Here is an 11,557-nt window from a genome sequence, read left to right on the forward strand (position 1 = left end):
GAAGTTGGATATTTATTATGTAAAGCTGCAATACGAGAGTTCCAAAATGTTGGGGGAAATGGTAGGCTGGAAAAATATATAATTTCTTTTTGCTGGAAAAGATATAATCTTCCTCTGGAGGGCCTCACAAAGCCAAAGTGTATGTGTTTTTCAAAGACTTTATAAGTTCTATTTATTTGGGCAAGTTTTTGTGGTCTGGTTTAAACCAGAGTGTGTGAGGTGGTGTTAATACATTTAATACTTCTGTTGAACTGTAAGTTATTTTTACATCTGAGATGTCCTAAAATACTGTTACATGCCATCTTCCAAGAACACTAGCCTCTAAAAACGACATCCATTTTTTTTAAGCATTCAAATCCAATACCTTTAAGTGTTATTCCTGTAACAAAAAGATGATGAGTTACATGTTGCTGAGGGGCTTCTTGCTCAAATGCTACGAAGGTATGTAGCTGTGTCAGCAGAAGTCTAATGCCAGCTGGAAGTGAGATTGACTCTTGCTTATGCCATTATCCGGAGCAGTTCCAGCTTATTTGGTTTACAGCCTAATGTAAACCTAAACCAGTTTCAACTCCCCTGTTCTTTCTCCATAGAAATCCTAGGTACCGTAGCCTTGACATACTGTATTCAAGTAGAGAAAGGTGATCCAAAATTTGCATATTTCAAAGATGTCACTTGTGTTTGAAGTGGTGGTTTTAAACATGAATCCTCCATTCAGAAGTGACAGAAGGTACATGTCTTTTGCATTTCTTTATCCTTACTTGGGCACAGAGTGTTAGGTGCGGAACAGTGCCAGGGGTCTGTTCATGCTTGATTGAATTCTTCTCACAAATGTCAGTTCTCAGGGTACCCCTGAGACATATGGAGGGTTCTCTGCTATTGCAGTATTTTTACGTACAATAGTCCTCTTGTCCCTGGTTTTCTCTGTGTAGATACTATTAAACAAAACTTCACCGGTACCTTAAAGGCTCACAATTTATTCTGGCATCATCTTTTGTGAGTCTGAACAATTCACTGAACAAATTAACATCTGTAAAGGGGAGATGGTGACATTAAAAAATTAGCACCCATTGTGAGAAATCGACATTGTTGTTCAAACCTTGAAGTGTTATAATATTTAACTAATTAATGACTCCTAATTCTACCCATCACGTTGGGCTCTCCCTTTTAAATTGTTCTGTCCAAGAATCGTGGCTTTTATAATGGCAACAGAACACTATTGGAAAAATTGCAATGTTCGCTTACTGGTTTTTCAACATGGTAATTTTTAATGTCAGATTTATTCTTTTTTAATGCCCATTTTAATGCCCATTTATTCTTTTATATTAGGGACTAACCTGTTAATCCAGTCCAGAAACCAGAAGGGCATGGTTGACAGATGATGGCATTTATTGCAAGGAAGAATGAGCAAGCGGATGAACCCAAGAGGGTTTTCCTGATTTTATTAGTCCTGCCTTGAGTGTATTGTAGGGGCAAAGTTGCCATCTTTGTTCATTGCAGGAAGCTGTTGTAAGCCTTATCTGTGAGCAAGGAAAGTCCTGCCACCCATGTCCTGTGTGAGAAAGATCTTATTACCCAGAAAGGCTTGCAGGTCATGAGGATATGATGGACTGATTTGAGTTGGGAACTGTAGGTGACAATGAGGAGCCTACTTTGGGTCTGTCTTGAAGCAGGCTATTTCTATGTTCTCATTGTTTGGGTTTCCTCCCCCCCCCCCACCTGCCCTTCATTTCATTTTATTCATCTTTCTTCCATCTTTCATTTTCAGATAAACACATCTGTTATTTGGGCCACTCCAAATATTTCCTTTGTAATTCCTCTGTGGGTTGTAATATTAGCTGTACTCCTTGGACTGCTGGTGCTGGCTATGTTGACTTTAGCTTTGTGGAAGGTAAGTTGCATGTTTTAGGGGCAGGAGAGAAAACTATAACCAATGTTTGAAGTTACCCCTCCCCCCAGAAAAGAGAGGGGATAACTTGTGATCTTCTGAGCAAAACATTCAAAGACATAGATGGGTGCTAGATTTATGAGAGATAACTAAACATTCATGTTTACTGATCTTCTAAGAGGCAGTTTGTTTTCTGAATTCTGCATTACTAAAAGCTCATTATATGTGAGCAGTGAGAGACTGGCTGAGAACTCGGAAACCTGTGATCTTCTTTTGTCCCAAGAGTTGTACTTTCTGTAACATGCTACAAAGGAGTGTCTCTAATGTTGTTTTCTGCTTAAAACCTCAAGGAATTCTCTTTTGTAACATGATCTTGCACCCTATTTAGAGAGGAAAATGTTATATTTTTAACTCTGCAAGTGATTTTATTTTAATATCAGTAGGTTCTCTTTGATGTTTTTACTATGTCGCTGAAGACTTGCAATCAATGAAGTCACTGGCAGTTTACAAGGTTTTGTTTCGGGGTTTGGAAACAATTGGCTAAAAATACGCACAGCCAAGCAGAGACTCAATTCAGATGTCACAAGCAAATGATTTTGTTTATTGAGAGTATTTTAATTCTGCTTTTCTCTCATACCATTAAAAAGGATATCCAGAACAGCTGATGGTTCCTCCAGTATGGCATGATACTGGGCCACAGATTGAGGGACAAGGCTTTTGTCTGTGTTCCCAGCCAGGTCTTACATACCTGTAGGAATACTCTCCCAGGACTTATTTAGCTGGCATTAATGGTTCCAGTTTCTGTCCTTCTCCATGAAACTGGTTAATGGCCAATTGTCCTCCCATCCAATCTGTTCACAGTATGCCCAGGCTGAACATGAGAGTGTCATGATGTCCAGTTGTTTAAGAATTAGTAGGGAGTAAGGAAGCAACCTCATTTTCACTTCCCACCATTACTGAAACCATTAATCAGAACAAAAACTGAGCCCAATAAGACCAACAAAGATTTATTCAAGGCGTGAGTCTTTGATTGCAGGAACTCTTCCTCAGACTAAATGAACAACCAGGTTTTTCACTGCCCACTTGAATTTACCATTTATTAGAGGCATTTATAATATTTGTGAACATATTGCCCAGTCCACCGTGGGCCAGTATTTTCCCACTTCTGTCAGCCTCTTAGATTTTATCACTTAGTTAGCATTGTTTGAAATTGCATAATACTTGAGATCTCTTGCCTGATGTTATACATTCAAGTTCTAAACCTTTACAGGTTTAAAAGTCATCATGAAGTGCCAGTGCAGATTTTACTCATTCAATTCTGATATTGCTTCTGGCATCTGATATGATCTCCCCATGAATATGTTTGTTTTATTAACTTGACCCTAAATGAAGGTCTATAGCAAATGTAAGTAAGGTTGTTGCCCAGGAGAGGCACTTGCTTAATTTTATTACATGCCCAACAAAATCAGTGGAGCATCCTCAGTCAATAATAGCAATTTAACCAATTCCTTGGGAAGAGAATAATCTATCACATGAAAGGCTTTTTTGCAACTTCCTGTATGGCTTCTATGTATTTCATTCTTATTGATGGTATATCCAAAAAGCAAACTAGCTTGTGCATAGACCTAAGATAAGATCACATGAGGTGGACTGATTTCAATCAAGGGAATTTAGATAGCATTTTAAATCATTATTGAAATTGCCAAAAAAGATCGCATTTCCCACTTCTAAGTCATGCATTTCACGTTAGTACAAATGTGTGCATGCTTGGTTGTTATAACCATGGAAATAGATTATTCCAAATCCTCTGTTGTGCATCCCATATGTCTTCTGCACTACAGTTGCATCTGCTTGGGAAGCAGTCATCGAATGTAAGAGTTTCTGCTCTCGGTACTCATACGAAGAACATAATTTGCTTATAAGAAGATGGCCACAATCCAACGAAGTTAGCTTTTCTGGACAGTTGCTTTTAAGAAGCAAAGTGATTACTAGGAATTTTTCCAGAAAATGAAAATAAAATGTCTCTGTGTTTAGCCGATAGAATCATAAATATTAATACTTTGTCATGATAACATGGTTTATTCTATCGTATTTGTAGAAGATGAGTTCAGAATTCAAATATTTCCCCCTGTAATTTTAATTCCAGTGGAGTTGCCATGTTGGTCTGAAGCAGCCAAACAAAGTTTAATTCCGGGTAGAAGCTTTCATGGTCTGTAAAGAAGTGTCCTTGCATGAGAAAGCTGAACCCAGCATTAAACTTTGCTGGTCTTAAAAGTGCCGCAGGATTCAAACTTTGTTGAGTTTTAATTTAGTGTGACATGAGATTTAAAAGGGGTAAAAGGTAACATGTTCATTTCTGTTCAATTCAAGTTTAATTTAAAACCAGGTTGTGTTTGAAAACCGTGTAATATATCATATTTTTAAAAAGTAAAAACCATAAGATTTAAATTTGGAAACTCGGAATGAAATTTTAATAATCAAATTAAATATAACTGATTTAACTTTAAAACCCTTAAAAAAAAACTTTAGATATTAAGAATGTATAAAATGCTTAGGAACTCTCATATTGAACTTTGATTTCTGAATAATTTATATCACAGTCTAGATATTTCTACAGAGTATTCGCTGTTTTAGGCCTGCACAACTTCTCAGACACAAAGCTGAAAACAGTCCACTATCCATGAATTATGGCCTGCCGAGTGCTAGGTGACACCCCTTCTGTTTTTGCAACCCTGACTGGCCGCAAAAATGGAAATTCTAAGCCCTCTAAGCCCTAAACTGGGGACAGTGGCTGGGCAGATACATAGGGTTGATAACCCTCAGATGGAAGCTGGAGATTTCCTGGGATTACAACCAATTTCCAGGCAACAGAGATCAGTTGACTAGGAGAAAATGGCTCCTTTGGAAGGTGTGCTCTCTGGCATCATACCCCACTGACACCTCACCCCTCCTTCATTCTCAGACTCCAAAATCTCCAGATGTTTTCCAACCCAGAGCTGGCAACGATGCAAGGCTGGTTGGTAATGAATGGAGAGTAGAACTCATATGAGGAATAGAATATTCATGACACCCATTGCTAGTCTGCTTTCCAAAGAATACTCTGTACGTGAAAGATCCCCAAACGGTGAACAGACAATCGAAATCTAAAGTCTCTGACTGGTAGATTAACCAGTTGAGAGACTCATCTGAGAATTCAAGGTTCTCAGATGTTAGTAATCCACCCCACTTTTAGATCTCACCTCATTCGATGGGGTAATGCAGAATAGGTCAGCTACAATCTGAAAAGGTGAGTCCTGAAAGGACTTTGCTTTTCAGGTATGCCCAGCAGTGGTGAACTGCTGCAGGCTGATATTTAGTACTATATGAGCACCATACTTTTGATCAATGTTTCTACCATTAGACCACATGGGAAGCGAGGACTTTTGGGACTGTAATCTCAGTCAGTCTGAAAGAGCAAAATCAAATATCCAGTTTGCCAAAAAATAAACAAAGAGAGAAAATATTACTATTTGGTGGCTTCTCCATTTCAGTTACCACTTCAGTTTTACAGATGAATTCACTTTGATCAAGCAAGCAAGCCATGAATTCTATAACATTTACTCTCAAATAGTCTGATAGGTCTCTATCTCTAGAATCCATACAAACCTCTCCTGGTTTCTTGTCTGAGAGAATTGCTGTTAGAAATCTCAAACTCTTTCTTATGGGTGGTTTGAACCATACCTCTGCCTAGAGAATATGTGCCTGTAGATGCTACTGTTAACTGCTTCTGCATGCTTTAAGTACACATTGGACTGGGCCATCATGTCTGGAATCTGCTTACCATTTGGCTGACCCTGTCTGTATGGACCAGCAGCAATTAGCAACATGATGCTCTGGGAAAATTTTCTTTGTGTTTGGGGCCAACCTATGGTAAATGAATTTCAAAGGCTACATTCTCTATGTGGACTCGCCAACTACAATCCTAATAGGGTGTTGTCCCTAGATGGGTATTGGGACATTTGGACCAGCCATTATGAAAAGCAGCTTGGGGATTTGGTGTGAGTACTTTTTAAAGCAAAAATATTGGCAGGACCTGCTTGTTCCGGGCCCATTTGTTGCAGCATGTGTAACCAAACTCTACTGAGAGCAACAGAGAAATGATGGCATTATGGCTGGAGAGAAGGCCTCTATGTTTACTTGTTTGTTTCTCTTTTGTCCTAGTGCGGCTTCTTTGACAGAGCTAGGCCCCCTAGAGATGACATGGCCGACAGGGTTCATTTGACAAGTGACAAGACTACTGACACATAGAAGAGATTTAACTGAGGCGGAGAGTCCTGATCAAGACCAGAACCATGCTAGATATTTCATCTACCAGCAGCCTTCCTTTGAACTCAAGACTGCCAAGATGTTGCAATCCGAACCATGCAATGTTCTACATATGCACTACATAATGACCATAGTAGGCAGAAAAGAACATTTATTGCTGCCTCGAAAACATACCCAGATGATGAGCAGGAAGTTTTTTTTTTTTTTAATCACTCTGGACCTTGCAACACATGTGGTGCATTAAAAGCACGCATAGTCTGAACCGTGCAGAGATGAAAGGCCCGTGTTGGCTTAGAAGACAGCCAGGACAAAATGTTCAAACACTACTGTATAATGGCAGAACATTGTGGCATCTCCCTAAGAATAAGAACTTTTTAGGAGACTCTGGCTCAGGGAGACAAGCAATATGTTGGTACTGTGAAAGTACTTCTGAAAAGCAAAAAATAGCCTTTAAAAATACTTCATCAACAAGGCACAATTATTTATTTTTACACCTTTTATAGACTGGGCAACTAACTAGACATTCTGAAATCTTATACTGACGGTAACAGCTACATTATCTTGCATGTAAATACAGTGGGTGTAGCCTGTACATTCCATAGACTCATTAAAAGTGTTCAGGGGGGAGCAGAATTATAAATTATTTTATATGGTGAAAAGTACAATAGGAGTCATAAAATCTTAAATCTGGACAATGACCCTGAAGATTATATAGTTCACTGCAATTCCCTAAGGCACGAGGAACTGAACCCTCCTTCTCCATACTACAGTAAGAGATCCATCCAGGTTATCCATTTTATATTGCTTATACAATACTGAAAAACAGGTGTCATCTGCAAGAAAGAGATGACTAATTCTCAATAAAAGTCTTTTTTTTTAATCTGTGTTTTAGTAATCCTACCCAGCTGTTTCTAGCCATGTGTATTAAACCCCATGCTACATGGAAAAGCAAAAAGCAAAGGAGTTACCAGCTAGCCAACCTGACATAGGAGAAGATACACTATCTAACTTTAAATACGATCTGTGAAGCTGTTGTTGTAAGCAAAACCCAGTCACCTGTCATTGGCAAGAGAAGATAATCTTTGTTTCACTAGAATACACCATATTCCTCTATTTCTAGTTGGTGACCTCTGATTATCCGGGTTGGGGAAAACGACCCCAAGGTTTAGGGCAGAATCCCACTGCAACACATTTGAGTGCCAGATCTAAAACCTCCCAACTTCGCTTTAACATCCTTAAGGCATTTTGGTTTTTTTGATCCCATGGCTTTTCCAAGAGGCTGTTCCAGAATGTTGCATAACTAATAGAACTTCCTTCTGTTCTCCATCCTGAATTTATTATTAAACACTTTGGAGACATTGGTTCTTGTATTCATACAGTCTGATCTAGCCATCTGTTCTGACCTTGAGAACTCCAGCATGTGCCTGGGCCTACCCTCAACATTTAATTGCTTTTCCATTCATTTCAGTGGAGACAGTCAATCCTTATGCATTTCCTTTCATGTAACATTTTAGAGAAATCAGGATTCAGGGCATACAAGAGGATCACGTGCTGTTGCCGATACACATGATGCTGGAATCGTGATGATGATCTTTACCAGAAATAATTTTGTCCTCTCTATCATGTTTGTTGGTGTTTATGATGACTCTTAACTATAAGTTGCAGGAGGACAATCTTCGGACCCAAGGCTGCAAGATTTGGAGCTGTTCTAGAAACATCAGCCATTTACTGGTTCATAGAATTTTTAAAGAACTGGATCAAAATAACTACAACTGGTAGACCTTACTTGGCAATTAATTCCAAATGTGTTGGAGAAAGTGGTGTAGAAAATCTGTATGAAGTATTGAGCCTTCTATATTATTTTTTTTCTACCTGCATTTAATATTGAGGTGATTGAAATGTTTGTCCTACTCGCACTCTTCCCTTATCCCAAGGTGGTTTATTAATTTCATGTTTATCATCGTGTCCTACATCCAGTTGTTCCACCATTCTTAAGTGTTGGGCCTGCTACAAAGCAGAGTTGTGATATCTGTTGTCAGAGGGATGGAAAGAGAATAAAGACTGCTGAGTGTTGAGCCTTCGATTTCCAGAGCCTGCCAAGGATTTATGGCTTGTTATTCTTCTACACTCTTTTCATCCAGAGAAAAGAAGGAATAAACTACCATCACACCTGCTGACCACCAGACAAAATACATTTGAAAGAATTCAGTATAAAATCTGTTTCTCTAGACACAGCCAATTGTGTCTGAAATGGGGTGATAACAGTAGTCACAAAATGGCAGGAAGCGATCTTGTTCCCAGCATAAAATGATTGCATACATTATTGAATGTCTAGCTGTAGCGTTAACAACAGTTTGACTTATTGACTTATTTTGCCTTTTCAATTTCATTAGAAAATTGTAGGATATGACTGATTTTAAACTAAATTCCCAAAGTGCTTATATTAATATAGGGCTTTAAAAAAAGATGCTGATACTCGGTCCCAATGCCATAAAATTAAAAATTAATACTGTAAATAAATGAACTTCTGTTTGAATGATGTAAATTTGATACAGAAAATGTCAATATTTGCCACTAAGTTTATCGTGTTTCACATGAACAGAGGTCATGGAAGAATCTTGGCCCCTCTCAATGATTTTCAAACTGAAAAAAATGAAGTTTCTCAGAAGGTTATCGATAGTTCCTGAACTAGAAGAAAATAAGAGTGGTTCACCACTATCGCTTCTGCAGTGCCATGTGAATATGAGGCAAAAGTAGTGTTGTCTACAAAAGGAACAACTGCAAGGTCCATCAGCAAGCTAGGCTTAGCCTAAAATCTCCAAGGCACCCAAACCATGTCTATCTCCCCTTTCCACAAGTAACTTATGGCAACCCTATAAGGTTTTCAAGGCAAGAGATGTTCAGAAGTGATTTGCTTGCCTCCATGTCATGACCCTGGTACTCTTTGGAGGTCTTCCATCCAAATATTAGCCCAGGCTGACCTGCTTAGCTTCTGATATCTGATGAGATCTGGCAAGCCTGGGCTATCCTGGTCAGTGTCTGTATGCTAAAGCAACATGCAAAAATTTGCACAACAGATGCTCATGTGTGCCTCAGCTGCCAAGTCTATGCAGAAAGGACTCACTGAGGACAAGAAGGTTGAAAACCATTGCACTGACACACTAGTTGCTCTGGCATCTGATTCACTGTGATGTTGGCAACAGAAAACTCAACCAAGAAAACAACTTTTAGGAAAGGGGCTGTTAAGTTTCTGTAAACTATACCCCATTGTCATCTATGCATACCCACCCACAAACATGAAGAGAAATATCTCTTTTTGTAAATAATGGGTTGTTGTGTTATAATAATAGCTTATGCAGAAGGACTGCCCAGCTGAACATATGCTTATCTGTGTCATTGCAACCCTCTTAGATGAATGGAATATTAGATAATATTGAAGATTTTTGTATGTGCAATATTTTATATTATATATGTACCTGGCGCATGTTTACACTGGCATTTGTGGTTTTTTTTAAGTTGGATATATTGATTAACAAATAAAAAATTAACTTCCCTGTCTGAAACCCAGTTTTTATTAGCCTAAGCCCCTAAAAAAAATTCCATTGTCTATGTCATGTCTGATACAGCAAGATGAATCAAATATCAAACTAATTAAGTCAGTCTGCTATGTTCTTAGAGCTGTGGGAATGTAACTGGTACTGTGGAGATATTGTCCAAGAGCTTTGAGGAGCCAGTTATCAAGGTAAGAAGCATCAAGGGCTTGAAAGCGGTCAGGCAATCAATGCAAGTGACAGAGCCCTGACATTATATGTTCAAAGTGGCTGACCACAGAAAGGAGTGTTGCCGTCACATTCTGCAGCACCTGACATTTCTTAGACCTCTTCTAGAGATCGTTGGTGATGGAAAGTTCTGTCAAGTCACAGCCAGCTTGTTGTGACACCTTAATGTTTTCAAGGCAAGCAACAAACAGAGGTGGTTTGCCATTGCCTGCCCTGGACTTCCTTGCTGGTCTCTCATCCAAGAACTAATCACATGCAACCCTGCTTGCCTTCTGAGATCTGACAAGATTAGGCTAGTCTGAGGACTCTAACGCAGAGCCTAGAGCTCCATTATAGTAGTCCAGTCTGGATGTTACAGTAACCTGGATCCACACAACTAGACCAACAGAATCTAATTAAGGAACTAGCTTACAAGCCAGATGTAACTGAAAGTAGACAGTCCCAGCAACAAGTCACTGACCTATTCATTCATCAACAAGGCCAAGTCCAGGAGCAACTTCAGGCTCTAAACCTGATCTACAAGAGAAAATCTCATTTATGGCTGGTAGATCAGCTCCAGCTAAGAACTCTGAACTCCCAACCAGCATCACCTCCATCATGTGTAGATTAAGTCTCAGTTTGTTCAATCTCAGCCTCTTGATCACAGCTTCAAGATGCTATTCTTGGACCTCCACAGCTGCTTCTGGAGGCCTAGGTAGAAACATATGAAGCTTGGTGTCACCTCCATATTGGTGACAACCCCAGGCTGAAGCTTCTGGTGATCTCAGCCAAATAGTATTACTTAAAAATAAAATAGCATTGAAAATAAAATGGACTTTTTAGCATGCCACACACACCTCAGCTACTTTAATCCATGTCTCCCATGGAAACTTTGCTTCCTGCCAGCAAGAAATGAACCCAAACTTATCCTTCCCCCAAATACATTGATTACAGTCGATCCACCAAAATTGCATGGTCAACTATCAAATGCTGGGGATATCAATACACACTTATTTTAATGAAGAGGAAAATGGGAAGTTGCATCAGCTGAAACAACCAAACCAGTTATGAGCAGCCTGGCTAGAGTCCAGGCCTCGCAGCTGCACAATGTCACAGCAAAGCAAGTGAGAAGCGCATGAACTGACAATTGCTTACTTAGAGCAAAAGCTCCCCCTCCCCCAAGCTCTGCTTCTTGACATACCAAAGTTACTCACAGTAAAATCTGCAACCTTATGCTGTCTGGGAATACAGTTTTTCTGTAGTTTCCTTGAATTTGTGCATATTTAGAAATTAAAGGCTTGGCTATAGTATGTGCAGGTGCTGGTATGGATGGATCTAAATATGCACCACTCAGCCATGGGATACATGTTGCAATCAATGAGAAACTTATTGTCCCCACTTGCTCTTTCCTTAGTCTGACTTCTAAATACCAAGGGCCATTCCGCACAAAGGGCAATGTGGCTAAATCTGTGCCCTATTGAAAAGCGCTGCAGGCAAAAGCGGCAGATCGCGGTAACACACACAGCCATTTCTAGCGAAAAAAGGCTCTCCCACTAGTGCTGTTCTCGTAACGCACAAGTTTCTGGTCTTGCCAAAATCGCAATAGGGG

The 11,557-nt window shown here is 39.4% G+C and overlaps 1 protein-coding gene across 2 annotated transcripts in view; it reads left to right on the forward strand.

Annotated features, from left to right (window-relative positions):
* ITGA8 (integrin subunit alpha 8) overlaps nt 1-9,753 on the forward strand; it is a 111,520-nt gene extending 101,767 nt beyond the window's left edge. The window contains exons 29-30 of one of the 2 annotated variants that reach the window (XM_077304448.1): nt 1,766-1,888; nt 6,086-9,753. In XM_077304448.1, coding sequence (XP_077160563.1) covers nt 1,766-1,888; nt 6,086-6,172 — 210 coding nt within the window. In that variant the 3' untranslated portion in view covers nt 6,173-9,753. The remainder of the gene's footprint in view (nt 1-1,765; nt 1,889-6,085) is intronic. The other variant, XM_077304449.1, reaches the window with a different exon arrangement.
* Nucleotides 9,754-11,557: the final 1,804 nt, after the last annotated feature.

This window comes from Paroedura picta, chromosome 11 (genome assembly GCF_049243985.1).
Source record: "Paroedura picta isolate Pp20150507F chromosome 11, Ppicta_v3.0, whole genome shotgun sequence".
Classification (NCBI taxonomy): Eukaryota; Metazoa; Chordata; class Lepidosauria; order Squamata; family Gekkonidae; genus Paroedura; species Paroedura picta.